Source organism: Meleagris gallopavo, chromosome 2 (genome assembly GCF_905368555.1).
Source record: "Meleagris gallopavo chromosome 2, MGAL_WU_HG_1.1, whole genome shotgun sequence".
Taxonomy (NCBI): Eukaryota; Metazoa; Chordata; class Aves; order Galliformes; family Phasianidae; genus Meleagris; species Meleagris gallopavo.
The window spans coordinates 2,628,828-2,649,803 of NC_139405.1; the positions used below are offsets into that span (position 1 = coordinate 2,628,828).

General features: G+C 36.3%; 1 protein-coding gene across 3 annotated transcripts in view; it reads right to left on the minus strand.

The window, feature by feature from the left end:
- Positions 1-20,976, minus strand: part of EML6 (EMAP like 6) — a 115,806-nt gene that overhangs the window by 61,379 nt on the left and 33,451 nt on the right. For all 3 annotated transcript variants that reach the window (XR_014881793.1, XM_085218591.1, XM_085218592.1), the window contains exons 2-7: positions 19,676-19,835; positions 14,233-14,331; positions 11,917-11,985; positions 9,585-9,770; positions 7,790-7,925; positions 3,415-3,616 (exon numbers count right to left, since the gene is read on the minus strand). Coding sequence is in view for 2 of the 3 variants with exons in the window: in XM_085218591.1 (XP_085074717.1) it covers positions 3,415-3,616; positions 7,790-7,925; positions 9,585-9,770; positions 11,917-11,985; positions 14,233-14,331; positions 19,676-19,835 (852 nt within the window). In the remaining variant the exon portion in view is untranslated. The remainder of the gene's footprint in view (positions 1-3,414; positions 3,617-7,789; positions 7,926-9,584; positions 9,771-11,916; positions 11,986-14,232; positions 14,332-19,675; positions 19,836-20,976) is intronic.

Below are 20,976 nucleotides of genomic sequence, written 5' to 3' on the forward strand. Positions count from 1 at the left end.
GAATAATTCCAGATGTTACCTTTTCATTTTTAATGAAAATAATAATTTTGTACACATGCAAGCATTTGTATGCACAGCTCAGAGATGAAAGGTCTGGCTCTGCTTATGAAAATAAGGAAGGTAATCTTTTCTGGCAAGATTCTTCTGTATATTGTTTTTGAAAGAGCTGAATAAATAAACCACTTCTGTATAAAAGTTGCTTCTATTTTCCAAGAAGTCAAAGATGTGTTTTCACCATTCCTCAGCAACTTTCCTCTGCATTTGTTTAAATGTCTGAGTTCTAGAAGCTCCAATAGACTCATGAAACATTTTATTAGTAAATATTCCAATATTTTCTGTCACATACCTGACATGGAGTTTATTGTTTATTGGTGCACTTACTGATTGCAGCCACTCAAGAGGCTTACTAGCAACCTCTTTGTTTTCTGAAACAGCCAGTACTGATGGCAGCAACTTTAATACTGGCTCTGGCAGAACAGCACTGCACTAATAAATAAATGAATAAATAAATCAGAGACATACACATTCAAAATAATTTGTATAAAAATAAGATTCTGCATCAATCTTTCTACAAATGCAGGGATAGATCATTCAAGAAAGACAGGCAGCAGAGCAGAGATGTTCTGCCAGAACGTCAGCTACTTGTAGTCCTGCAGCTAGACATTATACTGCTGTGTGGTAAAGAGACATGTATTAATTGCACTTAACAACTGTAATAAATCATTCTTTATGCCTCCATTAGTATTCAGATGAGGCTGATGCTTTTTCCTGGTTCCTGCCATAAGAATGATGAAGCAAGCAGCATTCCTAATTGACAAGACATTGAAGCTTTAAGTGTAGGAATCCTGTATTTGACCAGTCTTTCCTCAACTGTGCTAGGGAATATCTAGAGAAATTCCTCTTCACCATGCAGAGGTTTTTTTCGTTTAAACACATCACTTAGACATGATAACATAATCCAGCTCACTAGATAATTTTATCTGTAAAACAATTTAGGTTTATATTCTATTCAACTAATAGGAAAATTATGCAATAAAGGAAATAGCAATATAGAAACACTCCTGTCAATGCAAAATCATTACTAAAACTCTCCTGACATTGTTAGGAGTGCACGAACTTTCTAGGTAAACAAACACAAGGTGCTTAATTTCCCTACCACAGTTGGTTTTTATTGTTTGGGACTGATAATCTCCTTCCATTGTGGAAAATCTTTTTACCAGCAAAATTATCTTTCAGTTCCAAAATTATTCATTTATTTTTTTGTATTTGTGGCCATGCAATCAGCCTAAGCCTACAGATCAAAAAATATAATGAAAAAAAAAAATAGGAAAAATCCTTTTGTGCATGTTTTATGTCACTAAAAACACACAAGAATTTATACATTTCTCTGGAATTCCTCACATGAAGCGTTAGCACAATAAAAAAAAAATCACTGCCTGAGCTAGAATTCAAATCCCCCATTCTCTAGTGCTGAAGAGCTAAATGAATGTACAGAAGTGCAGAAGACTACCTGCAATGTTAATAAATGCATGTTTTAAGAACGGCAATGTTCAAAGGCATCAGTAATCTAACAACAAGTATAACAGCAGTAGTAATCATAAGAGCACCACTCAACAAGATTTTGTGCACAGGGAACATGCTTTAACAGCCTTTCATGGATGGGCACAAATTTGTCTCACGTACACTACAACACATTGTCCAGTGCCAAACCAGAGTGGTACTACCAACCTAAGTTAAGAGATGAGTCCAAGATAAGAAGTCCATAATCTTAGCATGGCTTATTAGCTTGAGATCAGTACTACACTAATCTCAGCACTGCAGCTCTTGTTTGGGAATGGGCTCACATTCCACCAGAACGCAGGCAGTGTCAATTTTGGCTTGCCTATGAAGCTGTGCAGAAAATTCCAAGCAGAAGAGAACATTCCTGCATTTTACAAATTGAAATAATGCTGATGTGTAGGAAACATGCAGATAATGTGATTGTAGAGACTAAGTGGAGTTTCATTAGATTCACAATTGATTAGAAAGAGATGAGGAATGGCTGGAATAGGAAGCCATACAAGTAAAAACATAGAAAGGAAAGGAAAGAAAATGAAACTCCAACTGACCATCAAGCTTCAAGGCAAAGCTGAATCCACAACGGGAAATCTGAAGGAGCACAAATTTGAAGCTCTCTGTATGACAAGAAACTGAAACAAGTCCAAATGGCAGAATCCACTGTTCTGAAATAACTTGACTAGTAGTCCATCAGAACTGAAAATCTGTTTGGTAACATCCAAGGGCTGATCTGAAAATATGTGACCAAATTGTCTATGTAAGATGAAAGTCAGTTATGATCTATTTGGTGTAGGGTTGGAGAATGGAAGGGTTGGAAATTAAGACAGTGAGGTCAGGAAAAACCCCTGGAAAACCAGAGCTTGAGAAACCATACTGTTGTGAACTGAACTGTGTGCAGTGTAGGACTTCAGGGACTGAGAGAACAAAGATTTGAGGAAAGTCTCAGGAAAACACCATAATAAAATCTGGTTTCCCAAAAGTCAATCCAGTCTTGATAGGTATCTTTCCCTGTGTGGAAAACAGAAGGCTGAGAAAAGTTTTGCTGACTCTCTTTAATCTCAGGTAAGTAATTAGTCACAGTGGGTTCTGTTCATGTCCAGATGATGGAACAGAAAACAGCTGTGTGGGTTTGAGATCGTTATCAGTATGGCTAGCAACATAGCTTAACTTCCATGCTTTACAGTAAGTTTTACTAAGAGTACAAAAAACACTTAGGTTTTTCAACAGCTTCTCATTTTGGTCAAATTCAACAGCAAGAAGAAAAGAAACATCCTTGACTTTAGCAAAACCCCCACAGATATGTGTACAAAGTTTCAAATCGCTGCTAACAAGACTTCAGGTGTACCTGCTACAAGTAAACACCTGAAAGATGTTTTTCATCAGAGTAATCCAGCCTCATTTTCTGGGATTTTAATTTAATTGGGTTTAGATTAAATTTTTTAAACATCATGGTTGGCTCAGATTCCTGCTGTGCAAAAATTAAATCAAAGGTGCTTAGGATTTTTGATTTTTGCATGGTACTACCTGATGAAAAACAGGAGGTCACTGTCAGAATTAGAATTAAAACTGTTGTTCAGAGCAGTAATAAGTACTTTAAGCAGAGTACTCCAGCATGTACTAAACATGAGTATTTGAACACATATTCTGATTAATTTCACATGATGTGTGAAGCCCACATACAAGGACCGAAAAGAGAAAGAAAAGCTGCTAAGGAAAAAGAAAGTGGGGGGAATGTTGCCTTATGGGACTATTAACATAAGGCTAAAATATAAATCATTTACAAATACATCAAATTGAAACTGGTTAAAAATGATATGTAGATTAAGTATATTAAAAAAACACAAGATCTAGCCTTACCGTACGGATCGATCGTCACTGCCTGTGACTGCTAAAGGCTTCTTCGGATGGACTGCCAGGGCCCAGAGCTCCCCTTCACAATGACCCTGCATAATCAGCATGGGTTTATCTCTTTCTCTTACTAGCACCTCAAAGATTTCACTGTCCTGCGTCCCTGCTAAAAGTCTGTCCGCTTTCCAACAGACACTTCGGATGGACAAACCTGACGGGACAGAATAATTTCAGGTTAATGGCAATGACGAGACCAAATGACAGTACAGAGAAGATCACTAAGACTTCAAGAGTTAATTTGCAACAATCGTCACGTTTTCAAAACAAGCCTTATATCACAGTTGTTTGAATCTCAAAACAATTCTGCTGAGTTATCTCCATCACACAGAAAAAGAGAGAGTTCAATTCTGGGAAAATGCTGTCAGTCTGCCAAGGGATCAAGTTCTTCTGCTTTGCTTGCATCTTCAGAATTTACATAAAATAAAAATAAGACACAATTTAAAGATAAAAATTTTAGAATAGGTAAGATTCCTTCTTCTGAAGCTTTATTTTTTTCCAGTACTTTACATTTTTGCATATCTAAGTAAAACAGTGAATAAAATTTTAATGATGATCTTAAATTACAAGTTATCACCCTTCTCTACTTTTATCCAAACTGATTATTAATAATAATAATAATAATAATAATAAATTAGAATTTTGCTTTTCATACATATTAGAGAGCTTGATCTTATTCCAAAAAAATCCATAACTTTTAAGCTGGAATTTTTCTAACAACATGCTTAAAAATATCCTCTTATCAATGAATTACAGCACTGACTGCCTCAACATAGGCGACTGCATTTCAAAACTAATGTTTTGCATTCAGAAACACCTTTTAAAGTAGGGAAATCTGGTAGCAGCCATTTGAAGAACACTCAAAAAGTAAAGCAGTTTATTGGCTCTAAGGCTGAATTTGGTTTTGTGACCCTAGCTGAATACTTCAAACCAAAAGATTAATGGGTTGCTAGCACTCTCTTCTTGACTGCTTGCAGGGCTTCTATCTTCTGTCCAACGAATTACATGAAAATGTGAAATTTTGAAGTTTCAATAATGGGTCTAGATTCTATGAGATGTGAATGAATTAAAAATCCATTCACCGTGTGGTCAAGGTCAAACACATCATGATTCTCATATCTTTTGGAATGGAATATACAATGCAATTAACTACCAGACATATAAATAAAATATACTGCAAGCATTTTGTGTCATCTTTTTAGAAGGGCAAATTAAACTTTGTTTATTGTCTTGTCCAGCTCCAGTACCTTTTAATTTTGAGAATCTAATGAACTTTTGACTCACGTCTTCTATAAACAGCAAATGCCACAAAACACAAGGGTTGAACTTCAGAAGTGGCAAACTGGTGTTAAGTTTTAGAATACTAATTACATCTTTCCATGTGGGAAAGGTAATTTTTTCCTGCACATAAGTAAAGATCATCCATTCTCAGAAATTTTACTGATATACACATGTATTTAATAAATAAATGCCGAGTCTATGATCAGATAGCTATGGGCAATGCATCTTACTTTAAAAGTATTTAGTACAGTTCAGCACAGGATGAACAATGAATGAAGATATGCAGAACAAAAATCTCCCTACCACCTGGGAAAGGAGTTTTAAGTTTGATCACTGATGTCTTTGTAAATGGCTTTTGAAAAAGAAAAAAGGGAAGAGGAGGTATGGGTAAGCAATTAGGCTAACGGTATTGCTTCAAGTTACATGTACACTTAAACTAGCCACTGTGATAACGGAAGGTAAAACATATTTTTTACAGTTTTACAGGAGCAAGAACTAAATGGAAGTGATCATCAGTGGGTGGCATACAGGGCAGTAACAAGAGAAAAGTACAGAGGCGTAACAGAAACATAGCAGGCATGATTTGTATCACACCAAACAGAGAGAAGAAAGCCTGGAGAATGGGATAAAGGAAAAAGATGTTGACAAGGAAGTAAGTACATGCTTGGGTTTTATGACCTGCAGTCATCCCCAAGGACCTGATTTTTTTATAGTTATGGCAGGACCAGAAGTCAAACAACACTTCACATACAAATCATAGTATTTTTTTACTTTGTCTAAACGATTATGCTCATGGGCACACCGTTTTTGGCCAAGCTCTGTGAAATTTTCCAGACTTGCTTGAGTCAGTTTCTTGCCATTAATGCAGACAGTGTTTTGACAAAGATAAACCAGAAAGATTTAAATGTTTTCAAGACAAGATTTAGACGATGTTTTAAAGAAATCAGTTACCGATTTTTGTAAAAAGTTTTAATTTATATAAAATATATACAAAATAGCAACTCAATTCACTTTCTAAAAATGCTTATTTTTTATCACTTTTGCCATGCAGGAACATAACAAAATCCTCTGCTGACTGTGTCTCAGCTGCTGTTATGGTGCCTGGCTCTGCTTAGCTGCACTCATCTAAGAACTCTGTCTCCTCTATCATTCAGCAGATAGAAATAAAGGCATCAATTTAGACTCATTCAACAGAATGTCTAATGGGAATTCTCCTTCACTAAGTTCTTCCTTGATTGAGCTTAACTTCCACAAAGAGGAAAATTCCCTTGCAGGTAACCTGCAGAAGGGCAGCTAGGTGCTGTCAGATGCTTTCTGCAGACAACATGCTAGGATTAGATAACTCCTGTAAGTATTTGAATACTTACAGATTTGTAAAATGTTACTAGTTCGAAATTAAAATTTTCCATGGAAGTTTTGTTAACTGCAGTCAACTGAAAGTAACTGAAGTCAGCTGTTTTGTTGGAAGACATCTTTAAAAGCCATCAAGTCCAACTCCCCGGCAATGCACAGGGACATTTACAGGTAGATCATGTTACCCAGAGCCCCATCCAAGCCGATCGTGTCTGCAGAGACCGGGCATCCACAACATTACTAGGCAACCTGTTTTTGTGCCTCACCACCCCTATAGGAAAACACTTTTCCCCTGTTTCAGTTTGAAACCATTTCCCTTGTCCTGTCACAACAGACCATGCTGAAGAGTCTGTCCCTTTCTTTCTAGTAGCCCCCTTCAGATACTGAAAGACTGCTCTCTCTGAGGCCTTCTCTTCTTCAGGTTGAACAGCCCCAGCTCTCTCAGGCTGTCTTCGTTTTTGTGGTCCTTCTCTGAACACACTCTAAAAAGTCCATCACCTCCCTCGCCCTGCTGGTCATGATGCTTTTGATGCAGCCCAGAATATGATTGGCTTCCTGGGCAGTGAGGGCACAGTGCTGGCTCACTCCAGCTGCCGTCCACCAGTAACCCAAGTTCTTTTTAGCAGGGCAGTGCTCTATCCTTTTGTCCCCCAGCTTGTACTGATAGTGGGAGTTGCCAGGACCCAGGAGCAAGACTTTGCATTTGGATTTGTTGAACCTCCTGGGCCCACTGCTTGAGCCTGTCTAGGTCTCTCTGGATGGCATCCTGTCCCTCGGATGTGTTGACTGCACTACACATCGACAAGTAAGACAAACTGGTGGGGCAGAGTTCACTGAGTGTTCAAAGTAGTTAGCTTGTTGGATGAGCCTTGATATTGTATTTTACAAGAATTAAAATCATTAGCCAATCTGGTTTCAAGTAAGTTGAAAAAATAAACACAAGAAGCTTGTTACTAAATCACAGACTAAAACATACATAATTGAGGAAAAAAATGTTACCCTTTTTAGCTGTCTTCTAAGTGTTCCAAAGGTAATTTTAATATGAAAATTGTCTAAAACCATAAGCTAACCATTGCAGAACCGCCTGCCAGAAGTCTACTTGAGGCCAGCAATCAGTCTTCTCAATCTAAATGGATTCACTAAAGGTTGAGTCGTTCATAAATCACACACTGTCATCTATAGAGATCATAAGCAAACTGAAAATCTAATAAAAGAAAAGTGATGATTCATAGGGAGCATGGCTAGCTTCAATAAACATGATGGTCAAAAAATTAATAACCTCTATATTAAATACACCAAGTGGTACCATTCCAAATGAACCTAAGTGTAGTACTGAGATGCTCAGCATCTTAATATCAGGTTCCAAAAATTTCAAATAATGAAATGAATTGGCAAATAATAAATTAAAGATTGACTAGCTTAATTCACCTGTCTTTGTCATTAATTAGTTTTACTTATTTTCTTGTTTCTGCATCATGGGGAGCAGTAACTCTAAGCATCCCTCCTTTTATGTAATGAAGCACGGAAAACTTCATCAGGCAGCATCATTTTCAGTAAAAAGGGAACTCAGATCTTAGAGGTAAATATAGGCATTAAGCAAAAAATCAGCAGTATACACACATTAATGAGTCGAATGCAGTGGTGTCACAATTATTTAGGTGTATGAAAAACCAGTAAAGTAATAGCTCATTACCTTTGTATCCTTGCTCAGTCTCTCTGAGATCAATTTTAGTAATTGGTTTGAAATCAGTGTCCCATAACCGAATGCAACCATCTCTCCCTCCAGTGGCAAAACCTTCCTCACAAGCATACATACTAAAAATTCCAGCCTGTTAACCAATATTATAATAAGTTTTAAAGTTCTTTACAACTGATTTAAACACACAAAGCAAACCTTTTTGAAAAGACTCTTGTTAAAGGCTAGAAATTGCTAGGCAGCATACTGTTGTCCATCCAGAAAGCAAGCCAGCAAACACAGAGGTACATTTTTATTTCAAGTGCTCTCACCTCAAGTGATTTATGTAGAAGTTTTCATACAAATAATAGTGATATAGCCCACTTGCAGAACTTTAAATTTGGATTAGTTAACATTATCATTGGAACTACTAAGCAAATAATAGAACACTTAAAATAAATAGTTACCCATAATAAAGAAAAACAAGCAAACAAGCCACACAAATATTCTTACAGGTGTGCAGATGATAGAGAAATTCTTTCATGAATTCAGTGCAGACATCATCTGGAATCTAATAGGAACTGAAAGATTGTCAATTCATTCTCCTTGTTGAAAGAAAAAGTTCTATTACAGATTGAATTCCTTCATTTTTGAAAATGCTTCATTCTTGATGACTGTGCTATGCTATATTGGAATAGCTCATGGAACACATGCTGAATCAGAATGCTGTTATGAGGAAGACCTCTCAGTTAAAAGCCAAGTTCAACAGTACAGAAATTAATACAACGAAAGAGAAAACCTCTGATTTCAAAGCGGCCTTGTTCAATGTCTTAATTAATGAATATTTACATAGAGGTTATAAAATGGGCAGGAGAAGATGAATTAGCCATGGAGAAACTCCATCATGTGTAAGAATGAAGCAGAACATATTGTGTAGAAATAAGTTATTTTTTCCAGTGAATCCATATAAACTTAAGGAAGTGTGCTACACAGAGTTACTGTTCAGCTCAGAGATTTCCACGTTATTGCAGTTGTGCATAATCACAACCTGTCAATTACATGGTAGTTCTGCAGGTAAGAAACGTCCCTGTCTTCAGTCAGACTGCTTTTATAAATTAGGGATTAGGTAATTAGAAGAGTTGCTATGAATCTTGATGCACTGCCAATATAACGAGTTTGGGGAGATTAAAAAAAAAACAAACAACACCCTGTATTTGCAGACATGGAAATCCTACCGTGCCTTTAGTGCAGCAACAACAGAGATGTGTATTTCTGATGTTAATTCAAGTGGTTAGAAAGCCAGCACAAACCTGTACATTCTTTATTCTCTCTGTAATTTTAACACTCCCTAATGTGGAGCCCTTATTATGAAAGGAGTAAACTGCCTCTGAAATATGGTCAGAGTGCACTCACAGATTAAAATGATCTACTTACATTGAGGATTCTATGAAGAATCAATCTTGGATATTGGGAATTTTACTGGTAAAATTAATTTTAAGTAAGATCATTTGGTTACTAAATATTTTTATTTAAACTGATCATACCTGAAGCTATAATCTGTGAAACTTTAGATTTAGAAACTTTACATTTCGTCTGCTTGGTTAAATCTATGCTAATGATATCTGTTCTGTCAATATCAGTTCAGCAGCTAGCATCTGCTGACAAAACATAAACAAAGTACAAAATTAAAGATAAGATCTTAACTGATGAACTGCCTTCAACACTCTTCTGACCTGAAATAAAAGGTCTTTAATAAAGTTTTCAAGCCAATGAACAAGACATTTCAGAAATTGACATTAAAAACACAACTTACACTATGTGCTCCTTGAATTGTGCGAACTAAGTTTAGCCCTTTCCAAACATAGATGTCTCCATTTAAAGCACCGGAGTACGTGATGTCTTCTTTTGCACATGCTAAACAAAGGATAGTTTGCAGATCCCCTGTTTTACCAAATATTCCTCTCTTCGCTGTCAACGCATTTCCACACAGAGTCCAAAACTGAAATGTAAATGCTATTATCAGGAAGAATTTCTGCATTTTTTTTCATGTTAATGAGCAGATCTCACAGATGTACATCTGTACAAAATAGTGTCGACAGTGTTGTGAAGTAATAAAACAGCTTCTGGATGAGCTGAATAAACATTTCTGCCCTTCCCCAATGCACTGAAACAAATATACTCCTCAAAACTACATTTACAGAGGTTTGATGGAGAACTGCAGACACTTGTACCTGAAACTGAACTTGCTCTGAGTATGAAGTAATGGGATTTTCTAGGTGTGGAATAGTGGCTTTCTTCACTTTTACGCAGACACAGTAACACTGTGCAAAGATTAACTGAGGAAAAGGAAATGAGCAAGAGAACACAAACACAGCAAAAGGCCATCCTTAGGGTTGGGCTAGAAAAATCATAGAATCGTGGAATTGTACTTTTTTCTTTTGGAATCAGTCTTGAGTGTAATTTTTTTTTTCTAAATAGACATAATGTGTATCAAGGAGAGGGAATAGTTAGTGTGCAATGCAGCTCCCGCTCAGGGATCAGACCTCCTGGGGACTATAAAGTGGATTACAAATAGAAGTGTACAAGAAGTGCTGAAATACTCAGGCCTGGCAGCACATGCAGAAATGGGCATTTATGTTCAGTGGTTTGTATGCTGAGGTATCTGATGCAGGAGCATAATGCTGTCTCACTTCATATGCCTACATCTTTTTCTGTGGCTATAAACAATTTTCATGTCTTTTTCCTTGTTCTTGCTCCCAGAAGTTTCCCATAAAGCTGGACTCCAGAAAATCTTTGTATCAAGGGTTTTTATTTCAAATCTTTCTCTATTTCTAATTCAATTATTTTTCCCTTTGCCTTTTACCATAAGTAAGGAGAGCAGGGCAGCATTAGAAAGTAGGTGGGGCATGGAAGGCTTAGCTCCTAAGCCTTATCACAGCTTTTAATTTTTGCTTACCCAGTAGACCCAACAGAACTGAAATGCTAAGGAAGAAACAGCATTATTCCTAACTACTAGTCCCTATTCTCAGAGGGCTACAATTGCTTTAGAGCTGTTCTTAGCCCTTTTTGCAAGTTGATTATCATATTTCCACAGGCATATAATGACTGACAACTACGTAGAGCGTTGCTTGAGCATCACTGAAGGGGAATATCTAATCAGAAAGCATTCCAACTCACTCCCCTAGTCCCTCTTTTTTTTTTTCTTTTCTTGGCATGCCTCTATCCATATGCATACTTTGCTGGTATTATGCACGTTTGGGGCAATTACGGCCAATTAAAACAGAACACAGGTGCCAAATAAAGACAGGTTTTGGAAAACAGCTTGCAGAATACAACAGATGGTATCACTCCTGCCAAAACCACCCACAGTTTGAAAGCAGTGGTGGTTTCAAGGGCAAAAGCTTCTCAGTAACCCGAACTAGAGATATTAGCTGGTTTCCTAAACTTCTAGTTAAAGCTCTTCCCACCTCAGCCATGTGAAATAATTACCATCTGTTAGGAAAAAGACTGGAGGAAAAAAGAAAATTGCAGGGAGTATTAGCAGATGAGAATTTCTCTCTAAGTATTTTTTATAAGCGTTGGAATGTCAGCTCTTGAAAAGATGAATTAGAGGGATCCAATAGTCAGATCCTAGAGTCTCCATAGGCACTGCATACCTTCCCTACAGCATCACTGCAATTTCCTATAGTGTGATAGGCCAAATAGAGTTATAACCTGTTCATCTCCATAGGTATTATGTACCTTTTCTACAGCATCACTACAGTTGCTGGTAGCACAATAGGTCACAGAAATTCATTCAATTCATACTTCTTAGTTACTCCTACGCCAGCCCAGTGACCCCTTGTGACACTCAACAAGAGAAATCACTAAAGACTTCCACAGACAGGGAGAAGGAAACCCCAAAATTAGAAGTATATAATGATGAAAATTACACCAAATGACTTTCACTTGATAATTTGCGTCTTAGTCACTGCTTAATGTCTAAACTGGCTTCCAACAAAAAATTCTGGTGAAATGTTCATGGATTAAAAAAAGAAAAATGGAAAAATCCCTTATATTGAAATCCTCATCATTTAACAGGACAAACTTTTTTACCAATGGCTATTTACTCAAAAACAAAAATAACAGCAACAAAAGATATTTACCTTTATGTGTTTTACTCCACAGCTGACAATTCTGTTTGGTTGATACTGATCCCAGGAAATATCAAATATCTGTTAAGAAATGCAGTAAGCTGATACTTTTAATTATACAGTAATTGAATCTAGACTCAGTTTGCTTTTACTAATTTTTAGGCATAACTTCTGTTGTAAAGTATTGCTAAAAATGAAAGCACAATATTTAGGTAAAACTGGAGCTCTTTGTGTAAAAATTAAGGCTGTTTCACCCAGCTCTGCCAAGACACCTCTTTCCTGCCTTCAAACTAGGAATCTATTCCAGCTCTGAGATATTCTTGAATAAATAACATTAACAGTCTTAAATAAAATGGGAATCACGTGGTGAGCCAATGTTCCTTAAATTTAGGGATGAAAGAATGGTGCATTTATCTTTGCTTATTATTTTATATAAAAGGTACAGTAGTTTATTTAAGCTGATCACAAAGACTTAATGTGACAAAATGAGGTATCATTCATTTGAATTAATCTACACAAATAAAACTGCATTAATCATGTTGATTACCCCTGGTATTTTCTGGTTGATTACCAGAAAAAAATTATAGAGTAATCTACAACTGTGAGATTATGTCAAATGAAAAATAATGCATGAAGTTGGAAATAAGAAGTTTCCACTTCAGCCCAGATCTTCACCAGCATGCCATTTTCAGACTTTTCATCTCTGGCATTCAGCTTCTCAAAGCCCAAGCTGAAAATCAATGATGTTACCACAATCATGAGTTACTGCAGGAAACCTGTGTCTGTAGCGAAAGACCTTGGGTCTTTTTGCTACTTCCAGCTCTTCAGCTGTTAACAAGTACATCTTAACACTGTACATGTACAAGAAGTGTGTGTATCTCTGAAAACTTCCAGCACCCTACAGGAACTTATTATCCTAAGCAAACCCATCATTCATTTTATACGCTAGAAAGTGTTGCCATCCTACAAAATATTTATCTTCTATAAGAAGTCATCACTTATAGTAGTTCAAGTACTTTGTATTTTGTTAAACACAAGATATTTTATTTTAGAAGTGCTGTATTATTCCAGCACACTAAATCAATATAATTTGTGGCCGTGATAGATACATATTCTTTCCCATTCCCTCTTCAGTGCAAAATCTGCTTTTTCTGGTTGTGAAAGCCTAAGGAGACAAAGATTTTAGTACTTCTTGCCTGTCCTGGAGTCTTCAAATAATTCAAAACCTGATCTTGTGCCTAGTGAGGTGGGTAGCACAAGATGGTAGCAAAACTTCCACTGACATAACTGGGAAGTGAATCAGTTCTGAAAGAAGAAATTTGAATAAAGACTAAGATTCTGCTGTGGTGTGGATATCTTAAGTAAAAATGAACTACCAGATTGAGGGTGGTGGGGTACTGACACAGAAAAGTTGAGAATTCCCCATCCCAGGAAATGTTTAAGGCCAGGCTGGAGGAGGATTTGAGCAATACAGCCCAGTGTGAGGTGTTTCTGCCTATGGCAGAGGGTTGGAACTAGATGAGTTTTAAGATCCCTTCAGACACAGACCTTTCTATGATTCCATAGTTTATCCAGGTGATACATAAGATGCAAATAGACTATATCTAAACATATACTAGAAGAAAGGGTTTAGTCTGCTGCTCTGCTTCTATATATTTTACCATGAATACTCCCCCATTAGGAGTAAAACTTTCTGATATATTTCAATATGAAAGCATTCTAACTTGTTATAATTTCATAATAAGTTAAGAAAAAAGCTGACAGAATGTTTCCAAAACTTAACACATGCATGCTTATATGGTGGGGAGTTATTTTGCTGATGCTAAACTTGTTTAAACATTTTGTAATCCTGAACAACATTCAGATCTCCGAATTTCTCTTATTTATTGAAGTTATTCTGATTCTTTGCTTGGAATATTTAGATATAACAGGAATATTTATCCTAACTTTTAGCTCACCTGCAGGTAACTATCTTAAGTAAAAATGAAAAGGAAATAATTAAACTTTCCCTCAGGATAAAATGTCTTTTTGATGCATTTGGAAAGAGCATTATCTTTGTCCACTGAGCTAGCATTTCACATCTCATATAAAGGGCTATAAATCATCCCCATCAGTGTGTAATTACAAAGTATTTCCTCCCCAGGCAAGCCAGCCAGCTCAAGAATACATCATGTGCTAACACAGTGCTTTGTGTTTTGTCCGGTATAATGAGAAGAAATACATTGTTCAGTATTTTAAAAGCTAGGTAGAATGAACAAAATTACCTCTATGCTAACCTTTTATAAACAAAAAATAATAAATAATAAAGTATTTTTTTAATACACTTACCCTGTCTGAATGGCCTGTAGCTGTTGCCAGCAGTTTTCCTCTCTTCCAGTCCCAAATACACACTGTATTTTTGGCATCCAGTCCCACTGAAGCTAAACGCTAAGGAAAAACAATTGTGATCTAGTTAACAGTTAATCAACTCAAAAATCAGTTTACTGTACTGAACAAACAGAGCTTCCCACATGTGACTTGTGATTGAACCACATTGCTGAAGGCATCGTCAAGATAATTGTGTTAATCATCTGCTTGCTGGAGAAAGCACTGAAACACCTAATCTTTTCTACAGATTTAGGTCTTAATTTCAGGTTACTGATGTCTCAAATATAATTACAGAAGGACTGAAATGATCATATCAGAAGCACTGCACTCTGGCATTCTGATCTATTAACCTGATAGTAAAAATGAATGGGAAATAGAAGCTCTCACTATCCCCAGACACACGTTTATTCATTATTTAGTTGAGGTTTAAAATCTGAACTGGATACACTTTCAGTAACTGCCTTTTATATAAATCAGATCAGATAATCTCCCAGTGACTGTGCTCATTATGTCCAACCTTACATGATTTCCATCAGTTTCTTATTAGGTGAGCAATCTTAGACTGATGGAGCTGAGACTGTTGTGATCTATAACAGCACGAAGACTAAACTGATAGCACATGTACTGCAACTTATAAAATGGATATCTTATAACATATCCATAACATATCTTATATTGGATAGAGATACATAATGGATATGTCCAATATATGTTAGTAAAGAGAACATGCCTGGGTAACTTACACTGTGGGAAGAGACTGAGAGACACTTTTCATGGGAAACAACCACCTAGCTTGGTAACACAATTGGGTAACGTTCACATCTGTTGTGTCCCTTATTCTCCTCATTGCCCTATCTACAAACTTATTAAGAGTCCAACTGAAGCTCCTACACATTTTGCTCTGTTACAGGAAAGCCTACATTTCAAGAACGTGCAATAAATGAAACCTTATTTTGGCCTCAAAGATGAAGATGAGCAGATGAATCATCTGATCCAAATGGACTCGTGTTTCAGATTTGACATGAACCACATCTTTCCTTGAAGAATTGCTTAAAGATGACTTGCAAACTGAATCTCTGTACTGAATGTTTCCTTCAATTACATGTCCGTTATTTTTGGCTTGGCTTTGCAGCAGGTAAATTATTTAAAGTCTGGAAATTTCTGAGTTAATACAAAAGAACTGAACCAGAAAAGACAACAAAAGCAATTTTACCAAAAATTCCTCTAGAATACTTTGTTAGAAAAAAATACTAATTGCTATAAGACTACCAATTACTATAGAGCTGAGTGAAATCAATATTCACAAAGAAACAGAACATTCCATTTTTCATTCAGTAGCAAAATAAATCAGACAAGGTATTCCATGCCTTTTCATGCCATTTTCAAGAGCAAAAACATCTTCCTTCTTAAGCGAGCCACTTACAAAGGCCTCTGGCTGAAAGGCAGTAGGTACACATGCATCCTGCACTGTCTTCATAATAGTTACAGTTCTTTTATTTTAGAGTAATGAAATAGATCCCTTTTACATTTGGTTGCTTGGGAACTGACACAACATACATTGCAACCTCATGTAACAGCTGAACTCTGCATAGTGAGTAATGCATAAACCAAGCAAGTCCTACCAGCAAGTATTCTGAGCAACATGACAAAATTATACATACATTTTCTTTGAGACTACTTCTTATATTGTCTTTCACTGATAGAAATAAAAAGCTCTGTTAAAACTATCTGTGTGAAAATCTACCAGAAGGACACCAAGCACTGAAAAGATTTTAGCGTAATATATTTCACAAAATCTGTTGGGCATCTACCCACATATGAGCCTTTGAAACAGGAAAGGTAGGTACTGAATCTGTTATGGTAATGAAGGGAAAATAGAATACAGGAAAGAACAAACACACTCCCGCCAATCACCAAGATCAAAATATTTACGTATTTGAGAAAGGACTATTATTGTAGCATATGTTTTATTTGCTCTTGAGTAATCTACATCTACCCAGGAGGTTGGACGTACTGATCAAAACACAAGATATTTTTTCATGGAACTATCACTGATTCCAACATTTTCTCACCTTTTTTATACTGTTCTCTTCACCATGGAAACCATGGCAGTACTTACAGTATCATTTAGATTTATGTTTATAACAACATCAGACTTCATCTCCCAGTCAAGAAATTACCATTAGTGGGGTAGATGGGCAGTGATATTTCTAGAGTACGTTAGCTAATGTTTTATATTTTCTTTTTTCCTTTAGATCTATTGAGGAAGGTCTCCTGCTGGCAGAAGAGTGATACATGCTGAATTTCCTTTGAAGTTAAAACGCTTCTACTTTTAGTATTCCTTTTGGAATGGAACTTGATAGCATCCTGCTCAGAGAATTCACAGAATCACCAGAAGAAAGTATCTGCCAAGTATCTTATGCACATAATTAAACAATTATTTTTAAGTCTACACAGATTTAGAAGATCTGGCTAAAGCAGCCTACTGCAACCTACCGCCAAATTCAGAAATGCACACATGCCCTCTTTACTCTTTTTAAAGAAAGCCCACAAGAGAGGTCCTTAAAAAACAACCTAGAACAGAAACTGAAATGTATAGCATTAGAGAAAGTCTTTAATAAGAAAGACATCAGCTTTGTAGATAATTCTGTGAAGGGCAGATGTTGGTGTTCTCAAACTCTAGTTAGTTCCTGGTTCAACAGAATAAATTTTTAATTGTAGGCAAACTGACAGCTCTTCATTAAATATTTGAACAATGTGCAGCTTCCCTCCTAACAATGTCATCTCCCAGTCATACAGAAAAATCACAAACTAAAATATGTATTTTTCAATAGCAACTGCTCTGCTGGAAATTTAAATACCTTCAGCACTCTTAGAATGTAACATTAATTATAGAGAATATTAACAGAACATTTCTTTTAAATATATTCATCTTCAAATTTCAAATCCTTATTGAAAGTACATAAAATAAACAATCTTTGATTTAAGCTGGTTATTGACCTCCTCTGTATACCAGAAAAGACAATAAATACTTTCCACTCTCCATTACTCAGTTTGCGGTTAATTACGCCAGGGAAGCACTGCAGAGGCACCTAAGCTGTCTCCACGCAGTGCCAGCTGGGAGTAAATCAAGCAGGGAGTAATATTTCAGAATTAATTCATTTGAATGCTTGAAAATACCCCAGAGTTTCTGATACAGGAAGAGCTAATTAAATTGGTCAAAGTATAAATGCAGTGTCACTATTCTGGGACCTACACTAAATTCCCATACTGGAGCTGTGCAGCACTCAACACAGTGGTTGCCCTCGGAACCAGAAGCTGTGTGCAGCAGAGAGGGAGGAAGCAGAGTTGTCTTTATGGGAACTGAGCACAGGTAGAGAAGCAGAATTACCTGGGCTTTTCCTCAGCCTATACTTATTTTACAAGTGGAAAATAGCAGGCATTTGAGAAAATAGTATGTAGGGATACAATTATTTGCACCTGTACCTTATGTTATTATTGAATTTTTGTTTGTTTTGAGGCTAAAATATCAATCTTTCCAGGATAGAAATAGACACTCTATAAAAGAGTGAAATGTATGCAGTTGAAGGAAATACGTGAGCAATGTACATGAAGCTCGTTTTGTCCTGTTACAAGATGCCACCTCCTTCAGGTGACTGTGCTGACTAAATAAACTGGAAGCAGCTCTGAATTCCACATACTCAAAGTTCTGTCAAAGCTCTTTCATTTTGGCTCAGCACAGCACCTTCTTTTGTAAACCAGAAAGAGCAGCAAAAGCCAAGATACCTCATCCATATTTATGTTTTCCAGCACTGGTCTTTCTCCAGATATAAATGCATTCTGTGCAAATCTTCATTTCCAGAATATCTGCAACTTCTCTAACATTTCCAGAAACAGAATGCCACTGTTTTGCAAAGTCAACACACCAATAAGTTCAGTTTTTAATTACAATTAGGCACCAAGCAGGATCTTCAGAAGAGTCTCCATCTTTAGCTCATATGGACTGGGCTTATCCTTATTAGGTGCTTAAACAGGGATTTAAACCTGTTTAAAGGTTTACCCACCATTCTCATGAAGTTAGAAACAAGAGAAAATTTTAGGAATACTTATTTCTGAATTAAAATCATGATAAGGTTATTATAGCACTCAAAATTTTCTTCTGGTGAATTGGGGATGCTCTCATTTGATTTTTTTAATGCACATTTCCTAGGAACACCTTTTTCTTTAATTAGAGTTGGCACATGAGATTTCAGAGGAAATGGTTTTACTTTAAAAAAATAAAAATGGAAGGAGATAGTTGAAAACTAAGCTTAAAATAGAAAGTTACCTCTAATTTCTAAAAAAGAAATACATGCCACAGTGCTGCCTCGTAATGCTTTTTGAATATGTGTTAAAGGTAATTGCTTGTGGTAGTGTACTTTGATTCACACTGATCTTTAAACTGAATATACACAAGATAATGCACAACAGAAAGTACTTTTGTTTCATGTAACAACACATTTTAGGCATTGTATGTCTGGTTTTGATCTCAGAAAGAGGAATAAAACCACTGTGATCAGCTGCAGAGTGATCAGGCATATGATAGTAAAGCTCTACAGACAGCTAACTGTCTACGACATTATTTTAAGGAAAGCATTTAAAGGCAAATCTGTCCTTCTGGGATTTAACTCACTAGCAAACAAGGAAGATCTGTGCAAGAATCAGCTTACCTTCTAACTAGTCCTAAAAATATTTTAGCAGCAAACTATAAAATATGACCACATTGTTATACCAGAAAACTGGACACCGATAAGGACAAAATTGAATGTGAAACACTTCTCAGTTTTATCCACATAATTAATCTATTTTTCTCCCTTTTCAGTTACAATTCAATGTTTTTACTAGTTCTCCCGCAGGGAAAAAATTCAATGTGTTTAGACGTGAACAGCCCATCGCTTACTTGTATTTTAATACTGCCTCCAAATATCACATAATCATATAACATATTGTGTCCTAACCCCTTTATTCAATTAAACTGACTGTGCACCCTAGCCAGTGAGACTCTTACTGGAGTCTCTCTGTCAAAAGAGCTGCAGGATTGCAAGGACTCTGCCAGGAAATGGTCTCTTGAACAGCAAGTGATAAGTATGTAGTGAAGCTATTACATTTGAACCAAGGAGGGCTGTTTCTTTTATAGACATTTGTTCAGTAACTAATGCATCTACTTCAGTTGAATTCTTGGTGAGATTCCGTTTTTTGAAAGAGCTACATTTGCAGTCCTTGCATTAAAAAAAAATTAATGATAACAGTAGTTTAAGTACTACAGCCGTACAGCTACCTATACATATAAAATATTTCAATGTGATGTCTCTTGGACTCAGAGGTCAAACTAAATTGAAAACATTGAAAAAGAAGATATACAAACCTGGCCATCAGAATCAAAAGCTAAGCAGGCAACTCCATGTGTATGTGCATCCTTAAGGACAGAAACAGTCTGTACACGGTAGGAATCCCAAATGCAAATGTAAGGGTCCTTTCCAACCTGCCCTGTAGCTACTAAAGTTTTATCCGGGTGAACTGCAAGGCTGAAAGAGAACACAGTTTAAGTTACAACACATTTTGTCAATACAGTAAAAAATGTAAACATGAAACTGAAAAAATAATTTATTTTTCTTAGTTTAAAAAAAAGCTTTTTTTTATTTACTGGAACGATCGTATCAAACGCCATAAAAACTTACTGTATCCCATTATTTCTTCTGCCTAAAAAAGAAAAAATGCTTGAGACTGACATGGTGATTGCAGAATACAACTTATCAAGTAATAATATTTTAACTAGAAAATGTAATGTACAATCACAACATTTTTATATGGGCTTTATATTTATATGTATTTTCAGATATGCTTTTAGTTACTGCTGCCTGAGGAAAGGCAAAACTTACTGCTTCTTTGCTGGTTTCTCTCATTTTTCTCTGCCAGCCAATCAGAAATAGCACCTTGCACAAAAACCTTCACGACAAATAGGATTTCTCTTACTTAAATCCAGACAAAGGCTAACGTTTCAAAAATCATTTCCTGGTTTCCAGTGATTTACTCCAATAACTCCAATAGTACAATTGTTTTGACTGACTCTATCCTATACACACTGTTAAACACAGACCTCTCAACTTTTTTATTTTCTGCAGTCTCTGTACAGAGGCACATTATTGCAAGCCACTCTAATGCAGGCTCTATTAGAAGAACAAAAAACCATCTCTGTGCACATCTCTTCAGGCATGGAAATCTCCACCAGACTGTCCATAGTATCTTTCTCTTCCATGCCAAAGTGTGAACTCTAATCTTTACTTCCATATTGTGTGGGGACATTTCTCTTAGATGTCAAACATATTCTGGAACGAGGCAGTAGCACAATTTAGGAGAAAAAACTGTATTTTATATTTTCCTTGCAACATTTTTTTTACATTTTCATGGTAACACAAAAAGACAGAAGGCCATCATTTAGCAAACTTTATCCCATACTAAAAATAGAGCAATGCAGGCTATCAGTAGCTGACACGGTACCAAAAAGTGCTCTTTGCAATTATTCCAAGTTGTTGTCAAGCTGTCCTTCAGTCCTTGAGGCATTCTCTTTGACAAAGCCCAGAGGATCTGGTTTGAAAATCTCACCTGGGGAAGTTAATAATAAAAAACCTCTCCCTAGGGTAACATGAATACAAAGACAGTTTTACA